The sequence below is a fragment of the Opisthocomus hoazin genome, chromosome 8 (assembly GCF_030867145.1).
Source record: "Opisthocomus hoazin isolate bOpiHoa1 chromosome 8, bOpiHoa1.hap1, whole genome shotgun sequence".
Taxonomy (NCBI): domain Eukaryota; kingdom Metazoa; phylum Chordata; class Aves; order Opisthocomiformes; family Opisthocomidae; genus Opisthocomus; species Opisthocomus hoazin.
In genome coordinates, this window is record NC_134421.1 from 10,688,787 (window position 1) to 10,708,534 (window position 19,748).

Genomic DNA, 19,748 nt, shown 5'->3' on the forward strand with positions numbered 1-19,748 from the left:
GAGAGAGGTTCAATACAAATTTTTGTGCAAAGTTTACATTTAATACAAATAACTCTTTAATCTGTTCATTTCCAAATGCGATCCAAACAGCTGTAGAGGGACTCCATGACTTAACAGCAGCATCTTTAAGAAAGTTTCCAAGAACACAGAAACAGTGAAACACGGTGCTTTTAGTATTGAGAGAGAGAGAAAACAATTCAAAAGAATTTAGGGGCATGAATACCTGTTTATTTACTACACACAAGAAAGTTACTACTGCGGTTTCAAAAGTGAAAAACATGGAAACTTTGCTTTTTTTGTGTGTTAACGGAGGAATAACAGCTGACAAAGTAACACAACCAGCCAGTTTATTGCAGTTCTTTTACATACATACGTACGTACACAGGCACACACACTTACACAGCCCCTCCAAGAATTAAGGTAAAGGTTTTAAAAAGATCACTATGCATCAAAAATGTTATTAAAAAAATATCTCAACTTTGTGCATAAAAAAAATTATCTTTGTTTCAATTTTTCTGGCAAAAGATTAACATGACTTCAGCTATTCCAGGTCTCAGCTGTGTCATGGTTTACCCCAGCCAGCAACTAAGCACCACCCAGCCACTCGCTCACTTCCCCTCCGGGTGGGATGGGGGAGAAAACTGGAAGGGTCAAAGTGAGAAAACGCATGGGTTGAGGTAAAGACAGTTTAGTAGGTAACGCAAAACAAGGCATTCATTTCACTACTTCCCTTCGTCAGGCAGTTGTTCAGCCATCTCCAGGAAAGCAGGGCTCTGTCACACCTAATTGTTACTTGGGAAGACGAACACCAGCACTCCCAATGTCCCCTCCTTCCTTCTTCTTCCCCCCGCTTTACATGCCGAGCATGATGTCGTATGGTACGGGATATCCCTGTGGTCAGTCGGGGTCAGCTGTCCCGGCTGTGCCCCCTCCCACCTTTCTGTGCACCCCCAGCCCCCTCGCTGGTGGGGTGGGATGAGGAGCAAGAAAAGGCCTTGACGCTGTGTAAGCACTGCTCAGCAATAAGGAAAACATCTCTGCGTTATCAACGCTGTTTTCAGCAAAATCCAAAACATCGCCCCATACTAGCTACTATGAAGAAAACTAACTCTATCCCAGCCAGAACCAGCCCAAGCTGAAAAGCTCATTAAGTTTAGAAGAAGAGAGGCATACTGTCAGTATTCCTATTTGCCAAGAAGGTGTAGAGGAACACGTTTTTTGTCTTACTCTACACAGGTATGCTCTCTACCTAATGTTACCCTGCTCAATGAATGTAGTATTTGGTGACACGCTCATTTGCTGACATGAGATTTATCATGTGTGTTCTACTACAAATCTTCCAAAAGAAAGAATACAGCCAACTTGCTTTTCCACATCCTGTGTTTTACTGGGTTTAAACACGAAGAGGAGTATGTTCCTTTAGAAATCACGCTGCTAGTTTTACAGTTCGTATAAAAAGGAGTTCTGCACAGCCTTAGTCCAGCTGATCAGGCCTAAGCTCCTGGTTCACAGTGCTGAAGTAATAAAGAGTTACCCAGTGTACACCTGTCACTCATCATCCAGATGAATTAAAAATAAATGCTTCTACAATGCAGAGAATGAGCTTTTTTTGGTTCTATATAAAGTATATCTTAAGGCTTTTGCAGTACACTATAGCTAAAAAGTACTCACTTATGAGCACTAAAGCTGTGATAAAGTATCTGTCTACGCATCAGCAACTTTAATCTTAAGAAATACTTGACAGTTCAAGGGTTTTGACTATCTGCACACATGGATGCTGACTGCTGAACACCAATAACATCTTTTGCTTGGAACAATTAAATATTCAACTTGATCTTCAGATTTTTAAAGGTTTCAGCTCTGTGGCTGAAGACCACTCCCCAGGTAAGCACATTTTTCCTGCAAGAAAAGCCAAAGACGCCCTGATTACACGGGTAGCCAGTGTGTCTCCTGCACCCAAAGGGACAGCACACCCAATGAGACAATCACTCACTGTCCTTCCCAACAGCTGTAAGAGAACCATAAAGCTGCTCCACACAAACAGTGTATTGCTAATCAAGCAGCATGTTTCACTCCCAAGTATGACATTCTTAAATGACAGCGTGAGTTGCCTCTTCTTCTCCCCTGGCACCTGCCAGCACTCTCTCAGCTGCAGGCACAGTGAAAGTCGTGAAAAACTTGTGTTCTCACAGACCTAAAATACAGCATTTATTTGACAGAGTAAGTCAACTGAGTAGCACAGCACCAAGCAACCTTTGATATGCTTCATGCTTTCAGTACTTGTTTTAAATGAGAAAATTAACTAGTGAAAGTAAGTCTCTGTTCTTTTTCAACAAACAAGTTTAATTTTTGAGGCTTTGTTGGTGAAGATTAGGTAGGGACAAAAAACAGTGCTGCTAAGAATTTATGCAGTGAGTTGAGCGCAGAGACAGAGATTGCCTCATTTGCAAACAGTTGAATGTCTGCTGTTACAGGAGACAGATTATTAAAAAAAGCACGTTTTATCAATTTTTGAGTTAAAAGATAAACAAGTAGAAGGAGAAAGCCTCTGAACAACGAGCAAGTGTAAAGACCTATCCTGAAACAATCATAACTATTGTTTAAACTTGGCGGTCATCGCCAATCCTCATGTTACAACCATCATTGAATTCACGTAATAAAAACCTCTAGCAATGCAGGGAAACATCATACCTGCTAAAGAACAGGAGACAGTCATGGGATTTTTAGAATTCTAAAACATCCCTTGTGTCTTTTTACCCCTCATTTTCTGCACAAAAAGGATAGAGTATAAGTGTTGCTGAACACTCACCTACCCAATTACACAATTTCTAAAAATCACTTTTTCTCTCTTAAGCCAACACTAAAAAAATATTTATACCAGCTAAAGAATGATGACAGGTTTTACTGCTATAGCATTTTTGCCAATGCCTGGTCAACGTATTCTATGAGATACTCTGGATATACCTGCTGCTTCTCAAAGATGACAAAGATAGAAGGGTTTGAAGAGCTATTCACACAACTGTCATAGAAGTTTTGGTTGTCCTTCAAGGGAGGCCGAACATAAGAAGAACAACCAAGAGTGAACTCCCCCACCAGCACCCGTGCCAGAAACATGGTCTTGGTGTTTGAGTCGTCCCAGCAGTAGTTGTGAGAGTAAGATGCATCCCTTGCAAAATAGCTTCCTGCAGAAAAAGACACCAAGACAGAGTGGGTAAGACACCAAAACTGCAGGGAAAGAAGTGATGCAGTGTGACAGTGAATTCATAAGCAAATCCATTAACCAGTTCAAGAACTGCCTTTCCAAAGCCTTCACTTGTCCTGTATGTCTTTCTTAGTGAAAATGACCATTATGTATTACTTGCACTTTCATTTTTCACGGCACACATACTAAAAAGCCACAGAAGTAATCACAGAATCACTTCAGGTGGAAGGGACCCATAAGGATCATTGAGTCCAACTCCCTGCTCCTTGCAGGACTACCTAAAACTAAACCATATGACTAAAAGCATCGTCCAGACGCTCCGTAATGTTTCAAATGTTATCGTATTTCTCAAAAAGATTTCCTCCTGACCCCAGACGTCCACCTTCCCCAGTCTCACCCAACTTCCTCCCCTCAGAGAGGCTACTAATTTTCATTAGAACATTTCCGAGGGTTATGAAGTATTCAATTGGATGGGTGGGGAGTCAGTCAGTCGGCCTGTCTCTCAGCTATTCCACTTGGTATGGGGATCCTTTCCTGTACACAGGACAATGTAAAGGAATGTAATTTGCTAACAAGGATAGCATTTACATTCCTGGAAAAAAAAAACAACAAACAAACCACAGATAATGCCACGCTGCCCTCCTGTAGGACCTTGGAGAAACTGGAACAGAAGTAAGCCTGGACTCCCAGAGAAACCATTCCTAGAACTGGCCTCTCCTAAGCTTGTCTTTTCTTGCAAGGATAGAGTGGAGCATGGAGGCCAAGGCCTTTCAGTATGCCTTAGCTCCAAATAATCACTGCCAGTCAGTTATGCTGTCCATACCATCACAGAGATAAACCGTGGATTGGCCGAGTGCTCTCTAACTTTACACCTCTGCAGTAACTACTGAGAATTTTTTAGCAAGTCTAGCGTTAATGAAAGAGCTGAAAACCAACCTTTGCCATAGACCGTCCCATGAAGGCCACAGATCCTCCAGTCAAAGTTTTGCTGACAGATGGCATCAATGTATTTTTTACTGGTCCCATGAAATAAAAATCGTTCATCCGCAGCCCTTCCACCATGGCTCTTCTGCATTTGCTCCTTCTGCCTGCAATAAGCAGCAGTATCTTTGGAGTCCCACTGTGGCTGTACCCAGACGTTTTACACAGAGAGTACATTCTGAAAATCCTTACATTAAGGCCTGAACTTTGGGCATACAGGGTATCTTGCTGTCTAGCTGCATGCAAACATGCTTGCATTATACACAAATGCCTCCAGGTATTTCATAATAAAAATGTTTTGTTTCATTCACTGCCTATCGGGAGAGGGGGAGTAATCTTAGATTTATTTTTTTACTAAACACAGAAGTTTATGTTAAGGCTTTCCCTCAGTGAGTTTTGCATTTAATTTCAAATGCTGTTTCAGTTTTGCCCAGCTACAAACCAGTGTTTGTGCCAGATGCGATCGATTACCAGCTTCAGGCTTTCAGTGGAAGGCAGCTGTCCTGGACACAGAAGTCAGAACCACTTACTCAGGAGCAAGGACTCTTCTGAGTCAGCTCATCTGACTTTTCTAAGCTCTGTCTTGACCAAGTTTTGGTTTTGGCGGTACTCCTATTTACATGTTGATCCTGACTAGGTATTTCAGTGGGGGAGTCGAAGCAGATTTTTAAATGCATTTCAGAAACGTGTGTCTATCTTGAGCATAAAGCTAACTGCAGAAACAACAAACTTCATGCACACGTAGCAGAGCAGTATTTTATACATACCACTGATACAGTTCCCAGAGAGATGGGTTCTGAACTCTACAAATCCTTTTAATAACTGTTTTGGGCATTGTGCGTTGAAAGTCCGTCTTGACTTTCTTGTATTCTTCAGAAGAACTGTCAAGCTCAATCAGCTGTAAGGAAAAGATTAAAAAGCTACTCTCATCTCCTACTAAATCATAACAGAGCCACCCTACCTAGTGCACTACTCAGATCTTTTCTGTGAAGCAGAGGTACAAGCAGCAAAAATACTCTTGGAAAAAAGGCAGATGAGAGATCCCTGCTCTGTAAAAGTGAGCTCTTACCAAGGCAACATTAACACCTGCGGTTTAAGACACCCAGGTTGCTCTCTCACAGGACATTGAAGGAGCTGCATGCTTATGTGCAGCCCCCAGCCCCTTTTAATATTTGGGCCGAGATACATTTGCATGCATACATCAAACAGTACCTAAATACATAGAAGAAATGAACACATAAATTAAAAAAGAACAGAGAGTTTATGTTGCAGCAAATCAAAGGGTACCTCTACACCCATGCTTTTTAAAACTTCATCGTTTATACTCCCTCCAGCCAGTGAACACAAACTGCACTGCCTGTTCAGTTTTCAAATAAATTGAAAAGGCTTTATTCGATTAATCATTTTAGGGAAGAGCAGAGACACGCTGTCAAAAATCAGTTCCTTCCATGACAGTCCTGTAAGCAAGCAAAGTTTTCTACTAGCATGTTTTCCCTAGGAACATCAAGAATGTCAGCGCTAGCCTTCCCTATTTTTTGTTGATAATTTCTTGAGTATTTGCATTTTACGAGTCAGTAATTTTCAAGCTCCTTCTAAGATCTTTACTGTAGCTATAGTTATTAGAGTTGGCAGAGGCGGTGATGGAAGCAGGCAGGAAGTCAGCAAAGGTAAACCATGCAGATATTACCTGTTTTACAAAGGTAAATAAGTTCACTACACTGGAGTTATGGTACATTTTAACGGATGATCCCAGTTTGAACTCTGCTGATTTCATCAACTCTCCATAGACGTAAAACAGTCTACTTATACACAGCTCAGGGAATGGCTACCCTGAAGTTTAGAGGCATGATTTATCTCTGATACTTCAGCATATATTGGCCTTCAAAGCTATGCATCTTGGGCACCAGTAACAGTCTTGCTAATACAGCATAAGCTTCAGGCAAATGGCAAATGTGCCAAGGAAAGAGATAAATAGTAGTAGTGAAAGTCAATGTTGCCATGGTCATACTGCCACCACTTGTTAGTTTATAAATTTGGGTCTAGCTTCACAGCTAGGTCTGCCCAGTGCGGTATCAAACTCAAATTTACCAACATCTCTGCATTATGTTACACAAGAAACAGTCATCTACAAAGGCCCAAGAAACACTGGACTTGTGACATAACAAACCTGTGTGCAACAAAACGGATGGAGAGAAAAAACAAAGTTCCAAACCTTGAATCCCACTTCAGGCAGGGCAGATTTGTCCCAGTGAGGTGGAATGCCCTTAAAATCTTCTATATGGTTAAAGCCCCTGTACGTTACAAGACATTATAAATAGATAATTAAAACAAACCAAATCCCTACATTTTATGTACATATAATACTAAACATCTTTGTCAAGTCTAGGGAGAATACAGGCAACTGAACTGAAAAGACTTCAAAATTGTCTTTTCAGTTCAGTACGTGAAAATATTGTTTCTAAAGCGTCATGCCAAGACTTACGGCACGAAGAAAGATGCCAAATGAGAAAAAGAAACCTAGATACACACTGAACTAAACATGAAAGTAGTTCTCTTAGTTGCAAAGAGTTGAAGTATACATAAAAGCTCTGCTACACTGGGGCAGATAAACAAAAACGTATCCAGTATCGTATCAGTACGACAGAAACAGGACAGATACAGCCCTCCCCTCTACTTCCACCCCAATTTTAATTAGTGTGTTTAGCTGCTCTTTTCTGTCATGTTTAAGCAAGCACTGTGTGCTGCAAGTGAACGTGTAATAAAAGTTGGCTGTTACACACAATTATATAAAACTCCTCCCCTTGCTGTCTCCCACCTTTTGCTCCACCTCTAACAACTAGTACTTTCCTCTTATGTTGTCTGGCTGCCCTCGAAAGAATTGTTTCTAAACTTGTACTCAGCTTTAAAAATTACTGATCTCAGATGTCAGAAAGGGCTAGTATGCATAAACGTTATTGCTTCCATATGTATCAGCTGCTCTAATAAGATAGCTCCCTCTAACCCGCAGCTTCCTACAACATTGCTACACGCTGAATTATTTTCTACACTTCCACACTTTCTGTGGCGAAGCCCAAACTTCCCTCACCCCCTAGGCTCCCACATTGCTTGAAAACTGTTGGCCAGGTTGCAATACTGGCCTGGGTAGACATTGTTGCAGGAAAGGTATGTTCTTCCCCCTCTCAGTTTCTTTTATAATTGCCTTAACAGCTACTCCTTCACCTTATTTACACACTTGGAAGACACTGCCTTCACAATCCACTAAGTCCATCACCTCAGAACGAGCAGCTGCAGTTTACCTTTTTCTTGTCTCTTCTACCACTGTCTGAGAGACAAATTTAGGTCTTCTGCAAATCTCTCTCTCTGTTGTGTAGCGAAGGTTTTTCTGAATCATGGCTGCGGAGGGGAAAAGAAAACAAAAAAAGCAGAATCCTGAACAATGAGAAGGATGTTTCAGAAAGCCTTCACGCTGCAGCAAAACTTGCCACTAAGTTGTTTTGTCAAAAACGTTGACAAAAAGGCACCAAGCTTTTTTTCTTGCTACACAAAAGGAAGTCAGAGCAGGATGTGGAACCCACAGTCTATCTGTATAAATCACCGAGAACTGATTTAACTTTCAGTTTTACTTTCCAACTGTAGAAGGAATGATAGACAACAGTAACAATATTCCCTTCGTTGTTCCATCAGCCACACATAACTGAAAAGGATCACTGTAAACTAAGTATGTACTTTTGCTCCACGGATTGCATACCCTCCTTCTCGATTTGCAATCAAGATACTGTTTTTCTACACGTAGTCGTAGATTTCAGACGCTATAAACACAACCTAACAGTTATCGCAAGCCACGCATTTTTATCAACCACCAACAGAAACAAGTCACCACAACCTGAATTTTATAGACATTTTTTCTGAATCTTGGAGCCTTTGTAGCTACTGCCACATCATACTAATCAACTAAGAGTCAGCTGCAGCCATGAGAACGAGGCCTCATCTTCAGAGAGAGATACACAGGAAGAAAGCAAACAAACAAAAAAATCTCTTGGCACCACCAAGCTGAGAAACTAAGTTTTGGAAGACGTCTACATTGTGTCTGTTTGCCTAAGTTACTCAAAAAGGTCAAACTTTAGAAAAGCAGTCGATTTACTATGCAATTTTCCCTTCTGAGTCAGACAAGTTCCCCCAGCCTATCGAGAAGATTACAGCATTGCTTTCAATTGAATCACAACCAACAGATCACATGCCCATTCTGCTTGGGCTTTTTTTTTTCACACAGAATGAGGTAGTAATGGAGACCTGGATCAAAGGCAACTACACCAAAATGACAGTCTAGGCAGGCTGATTCCCACCACCGCTGTTCCCCATGATTTTTGAAAAGAATGCTTGGAGAGGCAACAGCTCAGAGAGGACAGTGCCATCACAAGTGCCTTAAATTTCCTGAACTCCTGTGAAATGCATCTTCCTACTTTGACATAGCCAAGTTACTTCTTCTGCCTTTCCAGACAGACAGAGCTATGAAAAGAATATAACTACATAAATCTTGCAACGCTAAGGATTGTCTGGACCCTACACCTTGCCCAAGTATTTGTTTTTCTGCAAGTCGGTGATTAAAGCAGACCAGAACCTGCCTTGTCAAGTCTTCCAGAAGTTTCTCACCATTTGTGTTGGTGCTAGCACCAATGGCAATGTCACACTTGGACTTGCTGGCAGACATTCTGAAACCCAGCACAAGAACTTCTCAGAAGCAAGGAGGAATAGGAATAGGAATGCCACTTTGCTTACATGAACAGCTCTTATCCTGAGAACTTTGATAGAAGCTCTGTCTCTGTAAGCATTTCAGTTCAGAAGTTCACATTTCTCTTTCCTATCTCCTGTAGTAACGTAGTTTAAAACCACAAAAGAGCAGGGAGGGAACAAAAAAAAAAACCACAAAGCAAATGGAACTCACCTCCAAAATTGAGTTCATATTCATGTACTCCAGCTCTGAAGTTCAGCTTTGGAGAACCTTTTGCTATATAAGCTTTCTCCAGATCATAACTGGAAACAGTGGCAGCTGCATGATGATCATCCTGTCAGAACAAAACCAGAGAAACAAAGATTCTCCTGGTCTAGTATATACAAGCAAGTTTAAAAACCAACAACTGTCATATGGTATCGTGGCTGCAGTATGTATCAGCCTTTGTGCATGATAGTGGCTTTCAGGCAAAAGCCATGTATTAAGCAGTTGAAACTGCCCTAAAGCAAACCAAGCAGTGTTAGGAAGCCTAAACCTACATGGCAAAGTGCACGCAGTGAACACTACTACTGAGGCTTCATATTCAGCACCTAGACCTTAGCAAAGACAGAGCACTACTGGAACCTCAGAGAAGGAAGTTTTACTGAGGAGCAATGAAATGAATGTATTCATGTGATCCTATTGACATGACTCACTGAAGAATTATCTGTCAATATTTGTGACTCACCAGTGAGCGCTCCACTACCTGAACCAATCAAACTCACAGGGAAAAGATCCCATTAGGCCTCTAAAGTCCACCTGTACAATATGAGTGGGAGGGAGAGAGGGACAAGAGAGGGGAAGTACTGTGTACTTTTCAGTAGTTAGGCACTTCTAACACAGAGCTGAGAGTCTCCCCGTTTCTCCACACTTACTTTTTTTCCATATTCCTGCCACAGGCCATATTCATCTTTCCAGTACCAGATCCATTCTGTTGTAAGAATGAAGTGAGGGGGTTTGGTCACAGACGAGACTGTAGAAAGACGTCTAACCTTTGCAAGCCCACAGCACATATTCAGAAAACAGATACATGACAAGACAGAGCCACTTTCAGTAACACCATTACTAAATCTATAAAAAAAAAAAGGAGAGAAAAACAGAGAACTGTTTTGTGAAGCTTTACACATCAGTTCAGAAGCCCACCATGAATTTGCAAATTAAGTCAACATCACTCAAAAGCAGAACACAAACCTGCAGCTTCCACAACAACCCCAGCTCTGTCTGGTGTTTGTACGTATTTCGCAGTACAGCATTACATCTCACACTGGTTCCCTGGGCAGTAACCATTACCAACTGGTAAATTCGTGAGTTACATAAGCTGAACAGAAACAATGGAAAATGTACATTGCCCCCTTCTTGCTAACCAACGATATTCTGAACAGAACGCTGTCGTAACTTCGGCTTCAAAGAGCCTCTAACATAACACAAGAGGGCTAGGTAAATTCCCCAGCATGGGACACAGCATACTGGTATGAGCCCCTCCCAATACCCTCTTTGTGCTACATAACCAGTTCCAAACTCTTACAAGATATTTCCATATTCTTAATGGTTCTCTGTACCCAAGAGTATCTCTCTCTCCAGACACACACGGTATTCTGCCAGTTCCACAATACGGTCTGGAGGAAAAGGGGGCAAGAGGGGCAAATCTCATGCTACGTTTCCATCCTCCATCTTAACAGGTGAAAGAGAAGGTTACTTCTAATCATGGGGTCAAACTGAGCATTGGCAAGCTCTAAACAAAGACAGATTCCCACAGGGACTTGTGATAAAATCACCATTCTCTGCAGTATTCCAGCCATTTTTAGTGAGGATTAAGACTTCCTATGGTAGCAGCAGTAGGAAGTATTCATACTTTTTTTTCACAGTACTAGAGTTTATGGGTCAGTCACACAAAATAACTGTGGTGGATTGATCCTGGCCAGCAACCAAGTACCCACACAGCTGCTCGCTCACTCCCCCTCCCCTGCACAACAGAGGGTAAAAAATAGGAAGGGCAAAAGCAAGAAAGGTTATGGGTCAATATAAAGGCAGTTCAATAGGTGAAGAATGGGAGTGGTGGCACAAACAAACAAATAAAGCAAAGCAAATCAAATCACTCACCACCTCCCACAGGCAGTGTAATGCCCAGCCAGCCTCCAAACCTCAGCCACCTTGGAAACCGAAAACCCAACCCTCTTCTTCTGCCCCAGGCTTCACTGCTGGTCATGACGTTATACGGTATGGGAGACCCTCTGGTCAGTGCAAGTCAGCTGTCCCGGCTGATCCCCTCCCAGCCTCTTGCCCACCCCCAGCCTACCCACTGTGGAGTGGGAAAAAGAAACACCCTTGACTCCGGGCAAGCACTGCTCAGCAACACCTGAAACATCAGTGCATTATCAGCACTGTCTTAGTCACAAATCCAGAACACAGCACTATACAGGCTGCTACAAAGAAAACTAACTCCACCCCAGCCAAATCCAGTACGGTAACCCAGAGGGCCATCTACAGACTCCCGGCAGAAGTAAGTCACAATGGATCAGATCTCCAGTAGCAGTAGATCAGCAGTGTGATGTTAGCAGAAGAATACCAAATGAAGCTATTTCTGTAACAACTGCAAAATAATCGTAGCAATTTATAGCCACTAAGGGCCTAGTGCAATATAGCAAACTCCAAACATTATTAAATTTTGTAAGGGTTTATACCTGGCATTATTGGGGTCACAATATGCTCTTTCTATTTCTTCCATATTCTTCAAGTCCTTCCAGGCATTACCATCAGAGATCTGCCATCTATATGGCAAGTGAAAATGACTTCTGATACATTTTTCTATAAAAGTTCAAAAAAAAAAAAAAAAGGCAAGAGATGCATTATTTTTACAGGCTATGAGAAAAACTCCAACATTTCAGGGCTGTACACCTAGCTGGTGAAAGTATCAAATGTATAGCTCTGGAAAGGGTTCACCTATGGAATCCTTACAAGCAATAGTTCAGAATTTTTCAGTGTGAGCAACCAAAACTTAATTTTTGAGTTTAGGCAGAAGTTCAGTTTCTGTACCTACTAGAGTCTCTTTGTGTATCAAAACAGCTAGCAGGACCTCCGTGGTGAAGGATGGTTCTGTCTTCTCAGTTTTGGAGACAAAAATTTACAATGAATCGAGATCACAAGCCTCACACGAGGCTATTATTTCATACACAGAATATCAGTGTAGACTCAAATAGCTATGCCTAACCACTTAGCCACAAAGTGGTATTACTGAGTTAAAATCAAAACAAATAAACAGACCAGTGCTTAGTCTTAGGATAGGAGGTAACTCATTTAGAGATTTTGAGAAGTTTCTAAGGGGCCAGGCCTCACCAGGAACATGAGTAGTGGTAGCAGTGGCCCAGGTATCACAAGCGTTACTCAGAAATCATTTGAAGAGTCCGTATGCCGTCACTCCTCGATAGGAGTGAAGATCACATCACCAGTACACTATGCATAAACTTGAGGCTAGCTTTCACAGTCGAACGACAAGCAGCTTAACTACAGGGAAAGTCACGGAGACTGCTCCACCCAGTTCATATGAGGAGGTGTGCAGTACATCAGGGTGCTGCCACAGGTCCAGAACACCAAGCAGGAAAAGGATGACAAAAGGACAACAAGAAAGCTGGCACAGCAGCCTTTATCCTGGACAAGTTGGAACATTTTGAAAGGGAGACACCTCAGACAGATGGAACAGCAGAGTGCTAGAAGAAACAAGGAAGAACGTAGAACGCAGAGTATCTTTTGTAGTTGTTTGGAACTAGGACTCCTGCCATTCAGCAGTCCCTTAGGTGAACACAGGTGGAGTAGCCAGCCTCCAACACAGGCTGACATTGTACATTCAGAGTAAAACAAAACAGCTCCTCTGTTTGGGATACCAGGCACGTCAAACACTTTCCTATCAGCACTCAAGATTACAACGAGATTTAGCTAAAGATAAGCATAAGCTTTGAAGTTTCCCCTTTCTGTGAAAGCTGTCTTTTACTTTCTGTTTATGAGCAAAGGAAGACAGACTGGAAGTGCTACAGTGACAACCTACCTTTAAAGCCACAACTTCCGTTCAGGTGATAGACACAGATCTGTTCCAATTCATCATCATTTGTCGCCGAGGACTCTCGGCTAGAGCTCTGTTTTCTCTCTAGAGGGGGGAATTACAAGCCTTTTTAATACATTTTGTTTCAACAAGTCCTGTTAGAAGTGCACCTTTGGGCAGGGAAGATGCCTAAAACCAGCGTTTATAGCTACATAACTGCATTCAGCTCCAGAAAGACACTGAAGTCTTCGGTATCTTTGTACACTCAAAAGTACTATCCCTTTATCCATCCTTTCTAAACTTGACTCTCCTGTAACTGCTGAATTCCTCAGATGCAGTTTTTAGCTGTCACTGCAAAGTAAGAATAGAATCCAATGCCTTTGCATTTCTAGATGGACTTGAATTAAGCACACATTCCACATAGCTGTTCACATTGGCAGCTATAAAATCTGAAGTCTCCAAACTTGATACTGCCATAAATTAAAGCACACCTAAGGAAACAAGGGAAAAAGGAGCTGCAGAGAAAATAGCAACACGCACACACATGGATTTTCCATTCTGTTATCCTGTTCTTCCCTGCTAAATTAACTTACAGTTCTAAGGAACTTCAAAAGAACAAACAAAAAATTACACCTCTGAGAAGTAACTAGGATACCGTTGACTGTGAACTCTTATGCTAGACAATCACTACATGAAAGAAAAAAGGGATAAATAATTTGTAATCACACAAGCAGATGCCACACCTATTCTTAAACAGTTCTTTACCCTTGCTTATGTTTTTTACCAAGAAAAAAATTGTAAATCTCCTTTTTTTCCAGTTCCTGTTACGCTTTTCTAATCCCAAATTTAAGATTTTTATAAACATCAAGCACTTCATTTCTCAGGAACCCATAATGCCTTGAAATCCACTTCACTTGTCAAGACACGAATCTCTGTTAATGAGATAGGAGCAAGGTCCCTCCTAAAAGGCACATCGAGACACAAATTCAGCTTTCTTTTTCTTAACGACATCTGGAAATGTTACATTCACTATAATGACTCTTCTTCTGATGTTTGCAAAAGATGGTATCATTTACCTTTGCACAGTGAAGACTTGGCATCTTCTGTGTCATACATGCTCTGGTTGCCATTCTTTATATCATACATATTCCTATAAATGGAGGGTAGTTTCTCAATAATGTCTGAGCTCATTCCCTGTCTCTCCAGTTTCTCGTAACATTCTGAATTGAATAAGTCATGGGATCGCTTGCAGCTGCTGCCAAATCTGCACTGTCCCTGCAAAAAGTACTGGCAGATATGCAGTTTGGTGCAGATCTTTTTAAAGGTACAAGATCCATAAGGTCCATCACCCTTGTTATAATGCAAGCAGACCTTGGGTAGAGAGAAAAAAAAAAAAAAAAGAATTTAAATATGCTCATATAGACTGTTTGAATTCACGATTTTTTAGATTTTTTACAGCTACGTGGTCCACATTTTCCAAACCGTTACTTGGTAGATTTTCCTTTTCCCTGCTAATGTCTAGAAAGATCTTTCAACACACAACAACTACCTTACAGACACTCTCAAGCAGATCAGATTTTATTCTAAGTCACACAAATGTAGGGTAGCGGATTTTATGGTGTCACCATCCAAACTCTTTGGTTTTCTAGTTCTGGCACAGTGAACTTTTTTGACGTGAATTTGATGGTAAGAGGTACTGGATCTGGCTGGGGTGGAGTTCACTTTCTTCATAGCAGACCACAGGGAGCTATGTTTTGGATTTCTGACCAAAACAGCATTGATGACACATCCATGTCTCAGCTACTGCTGAGCAGTGCTTGCACAGTGCCCACAGCTTTCTCTTTTTCTCCACCTGCCCTCCCCCTGCCTCCCTGGGTAGGCTGGGGGTGGGCAAGAAGCTGAGAGAGGACACAGCTGGGACAGTTGGCCCAAACTGGCCAAAGGGATTTTCCACATCATGTAACACCACGCTCAGAAATAAAAAAAAAAAATAAAAAATCAGGGAGTGGGGAAGGTGGGTCCTTCCTACAAGGCAGCCCTTGCTCAGAGACTTGCTAGGCATCAGTCTGCTCGTGGGAGGTGGTGATTAACTTAGAATCATAGAATGGTTTGGGTTGGAAGGGACCTTAAAGATCATCTGGTTGCAACCCCCCTGCCATCAGCAGGGACATCTTCCACCAGACCAGGGTGCTCAGAGCTCCATCCAACCTGGCTTGGAACGCTTCCAGAGAGGGGGCAGCCACAGCTTCTCTGGGCAGCCTGTGCCAGTGCCTCACCACCCTCATGGTGAAGAATTTCTTCCTAATATCTAATCTAAATCTGCCTTCTTTTAGTTTACAGCCATTCTCCCTTGTCCTATCACTACACCCCCTTGTGAAAAGTCCCTCTCCATCCTTCCTGTAGGCCCCTTCAGGTACTGGAAGGCTGCTATAAGGTCACCCCAGAGCCTTCTCTTCTCCAGGCTGAACAGCCCCAACTCCCTCTGCCTGTCCTCATAGGGGAGGTGCTCCAGCCCATCTTCATGGCCCTCCTCTGGACCCGCTCCAACACATCCATGTCTTTTTTATGTTGGGGGCCCCAACTTCCTTTGCAACACTTGTTTTCCACCCCTCTTTACTCCAGTTGCTAAACTGTCTTTATCTCCATCCACAAGTTTAATCACAGAATCATAGAATGTTTGGGGTTGGAAGGGACCTCTGTGGGTCATCTAGTCCAGCCCCCCGGCCGAAGCAGGGTCACCTACAGCAGGCTGCACAGGACCACGTCCAGGCAGGTCTGGAATATCTCCAGAGAAGGAGACTCCACGACCTCCCTGGGCAGCCTGTTCCAGGGCTCCGTCACCCTCAGAGTGAAGAAGTTGTTCCTCATGTTCAGACGGAACTTCCTATGCTTCAATTTGTGCCCATTGCCCCTTGTCCTGTCACTGGGCACCACTGAAAAGAGTCTGGCCCCATCCTCCTGACACCCACCCTGCAGATATTTATAAGCATTTATAAGGTCCCCTTGCAGCCTTCTCTTCTTCAGGCTGAACAAGCCCAGCTCCCTCAGCCTTTCCTCGTAGGAGAGATGCTCCAGTCCCCTCACCATCCTCGTAGCCCTCTGCTAGACTCTCTCCAGTAGCTCCTCATCTTTCTTGAAGTGGGGAGCCCAGAACTGGACACAGTACTCCAGGTGGGGCCTCACTAGGGCAGAGTAGAGGGGAAGGAGAACCTCCCTCGACCTGCTGGCCACGCTCCTCCTAATGCATCCCAGGATCCATTAGCTTTCTTGGCAGCCAGGGCACACTGCTGGCTCATGGTCAACCTGTCGTCCACCAGCACACCCAGGTCCCTCTCCGCAGAGCTGCTTCCCAGCAGGTCCACCCCAAGCCTGTACTGGTGCATGGGGCTGTTCCTCCCCAGGTGCAGGACCCTGCTATCAGTCTGGTTCTTCTTGTTTTCTCTCACCCGTCCTGCTGGGGCCAGGGGAGCGAGCAAGGGGCTGCGCAAATGCTCAGCTTCCAGCTGGGGTCAGCCCACCACAGCTGAGAACTGGGGATGCAGATTTCAAGTTTTCGATTCGCATGACGCTAACGAAGCTGACACCTAACATCTCCAGCCAGCGTGAAGCCCGTTCCGCTTTGGTGATGCTCACCAAAACACGGGGGCTGAAAGAAACTGCCGCAGTACCACTGACCTCTGGTAAGAGGGAAGGGTCGTTCTGAAGCAAGAGCTGCCGAAGCTCACCGTCGTTTAAATCCGCCAGCCCGTGCTGCGTTAGAACGCCAAGGTTGTGCTCCGAGCGGAAGTTGTGAATGAACTTGCATTCCTTCCTACAAGTTAAGGAACCCAGACGTAAAATGAGTGTTAACAGACGAGCACTGTTTTGCTACTGAACAAACTCAAAAAGCCCACCAAATCAGCCAGTTCCAGCGCAGCCCGCAGCATCCCTTAGCAAAGCAATTACGCGACCTGCTGAGCAGATGACACCATGGCTCCCAGGATTATCACCACGCCGGCTTCGATTCGCAGCCGTTACAGCACCAGCGTAGCCCGACCCTGTCGGGATTTCTGCCCCGCAGCTCACAACCACGCGTGAGGAAACACCCAAACGCGTGGGTAACGCCCCCCCCCCCCCATCCCCCCGCGAACCGGCTGCCCCCGCCTCACGCAGCACGGGGAGGGGGGGCCCAGCCTTCCCCCTCGGACGGGCCCTCGGGGGGAAGCGCCGGCAGCGGGGCGGCGAGCCGGGGGAAGGGGGAAGCGGTGTGTAACCCAAACAACCGCCTGTGCCCCGCTCCTTCGCCGGGGGGAAGTGAACAGGAAGCGTTTCCGCCAGGGACAGCGGCGGCGGGGCCTTTCGGGAACGCGGAAGGGGCTGCGCCGAGCGCCAGGCCGAGACCCCCGCCCCCCCCCCCCCCCCCCCCCCAACGCGGGACCCGCCGAGGCCCTGCGGGGAAAGGCGGCTCCGCGGCCGCGGGCACGGAGCAGCACACGGAGCCGGCGGGTTCCCCCCCCTCACCCCGGGCGGGGAGGCGGCGATGGCGGCCCCCCCCCGGCCCCTCACCTGGCCTGCTGGTTGCGGCAGAGCCCCCTGAGGCGGTACTTGCAGAAGTGCAGCCGCCCGCACAGCCCCGGGCAGCCGGCGCCGTGCTCCTGGCACAGCCGGACGGGGCTGGTGGCCACCACCGCCACCCCCGCCCCGCCGGGCCGCCGCACCAGCGTGAAGCGCTGCGCGTCCCGCAGCGCCAGCGCCAGCTGCTCCGCCGTCACCCGCCCCGACAGCCGCCGCCGCAGCTCGTCCTGCTCCAGGCAGCCGCCGCCGGCGCACAGCACCTGCAGGGCCCGGGAGGAGACCGCCATGGCCGCCGGCCTGGCCTCACCCCGGGACGCTCCGCCCGCCGGGCCCAGGGAGGGAAACAGAAACCGGAGGCGGAGGGACGGGACGGGGCGGGGCGGGTGCGCTGCCCCAAGGTGTGTTTTGTTTTGCTTTCTGCTGCTTGCCTGGTTTTGCCGATTGCTTCTGAGGCCGTGTCTGTCATCTAGAGATCTCAAATTTACAGGGCAACGTACTCTCTGAACTTTATTATTCTATGAGCTCGCTAGGGAAAAAGACGAACGAGCACGTCTAACGAGGGCTCAGTCCCCTCTTGTACAGGCTTGTCTAAGACGTGAGTTCACCAACTCATCGCTTCATGAATTCGTGAGGTTCCTGGCTCCCGGGTTCTCTGATTCGTGGCTCGTAACTCCCGCACCCCTGAGCAGAGGTCACACAGCCGAGGGTGAGAGTGCTCGTCCTCCCTCCGCCATCGCGGTCCGGGCGTCCGCTGTGTCGCCCCAGGAAGCACAAATGCCTCAGCGGTCCGGCTGCCGTTAGCTTGGCTTCTAGAGCTCTGCAGGTAAGCTGACGGCGTTTATACCTCCCAGCTTGGAAGCTCGATACGTGCCATCTCCGTACGTTGGTAGATTCCGAAGAAACTTCCAGGCGATTAATATGCAAGAATGCTTGAGGTGATGGCCGCAGGAGACGGCGACGAGCTGCAGGTGGTAATGGGTGCAGAGTGGCCTTGATCCCTTCCCGTCCATCCTGTCCTGCCCAGCATTGCTCTGGCTTTGACCTAACGGCGCTGCTCCCAGCACATGAGTGAACAGTCCCGTTGGAGCTGGTGTCTTCATAAAATTACCCCATTTTCCCTAGATCTCACTCCTGACTGGTGATAGTTCAGAAGTCATCACTATCCACATGAAAATAGGGTAGTTTTTGCCTTCTTGTCTAAACCTACACTGAATTTCAGCTGCGGTTCTATAATCCGATGTACTATAGGGTCTTCCAGCAAGTCTTTATTGTTTACCTTAATAACTATTTTCCTGAAAAATACTGTGTTCTCAGCAAACCCTACTGCCTGATCCTCTTCTCCTGATGGTTTATGGGTATGTCGAATAGCGCAGGGCTGAGCAGGCCTCCTCTGGGGGACTGCCCTCTGCTGGGAAGAACGTTTGGAAATCTAAAAGTCAACTGTATGAACTCTGCTGACCCTTGCCTACATACTTATTAATGCCCTCAAGTAGTTCCAGTGTGTTTCTGAGGCGTAAATTTAAAAAGACTTTCTGGCTTTTCCTTAGTATTTTCTATTTCCAACACCTTCTGTTCCACATTGTAGGTTTCGGTGACTTGGCTTCCTTTTCTGCAATTCTCTGGATCCCCCCTGTGAGCCAGGTGCCGCATTTGGCTGGGCACTGCTAAGTGAGAGATCACACACCACAGATAAGAACTGACAGAATCACAGAACAGTTGAGATTGGAGAGGACCACAGGAGGCCATCTGGTCCTAACCCAAATTCACCTATTTCGTCCCTCAGTTTTTCAGAACAGTGGTGGAAGCCGCCTGATTTTGGCATGTTGTCAAATGTTTTCAAATTGTTGGGTAACTGTATGTACTGCCACATCAGTAGGAGATATCTGGACTGAACCAACACTTAGGGTGCCCTCCCACATTCATAAACGGCGTTGAAGCCAGCATGGTTCCAGCCAGCTCCCATTCTCCCCAGTAGGCTTCCATTTACTTTTTCTGTCCAGCGCCCTGAGTCCATCCTATCTAACTGTCTCCCAAGCTCTTACATCTTAACTGTGCGGTCCAGGTAACTCTTTGAACTGCATCTCCCCTCCGCAGTTTTTCTCTTCATGCTACTGAAAAACAACACTCATTTGGCAGAAGTATGGCATTTTTTCATCGTAACATTTGTATGAATGCCAATGCAGAGGTTAACCTCACAGAGGGAGAAGTAC

General features: G+C 45.3%; 1 protein-coding gene across 1 annotated transcript; it reads right to left on the minus strand.

Annotated features, from left to right (window-relative positions):
* Window positions 1-206: 206 nt before the first annotated feature.
* Window positions 207-17,858, minus strand: LOC104338300 (protein mono-ADP-ribosyltransferase PARP12). The gene is made up of 12 exons (XM_075428587.1): window positions 17,530-17,858; window positions 16,660-16,795; window positions 14,061-14,355; window positions 12,991-13,089; window positions 11,633-11,756; window positions 9,827-10,022; window positions 9,126-9,246; window positions 7,480-7,576; window positions 6,396-6,474; window positions 4,951-5,081; window positions 4,139-4,290; window positions 207-3,182 (listed from the first exon to the last, which is right to left on the minus strand). The coding sequence occupies exons 1-12, from the start codon at window positions 17,823-17,825 to the stop codon at window positions 2,908-2,910; spliced, it is 2,001 nt and encodes a 666-aa protein (XP_075284702.1). The 5' UTR covers window positions 17,826-17,858; the 3' UTR covers window positions 207-2,907.
* Window positions 17,859-19,748: the final 1,890 nt, after the last annotated feature.

What these genes read in the sequence shown, in the direction of transcription:
- LOC104338300 (XM_075428587.1), bottom strand. Translation starts at nt 17,825, where the DNA reads ATGGCGGTCTCCTCCCGGGCCCTGCAGGTGCTGTGCGCCGGCGGCGGC. An exon ending in ACCCTTCCCTCTTACCAGAG is followed by an intron (nt 14,356 to 16,659) that starts GTCAGTGGTACT and finishes TCTCTACCCAAG; the next exon opens with GTCTGCTTGCATTATAACAA. An exon ending in TGCCTGAAGTGGGATTCAAG is followed by an intron (nt 5,082 to 6,395) that starts GTTTGGAACTTT and finishes TTTTCCTTACAG; the next exon opens with CTGATTGAGCTTGACAGTTC.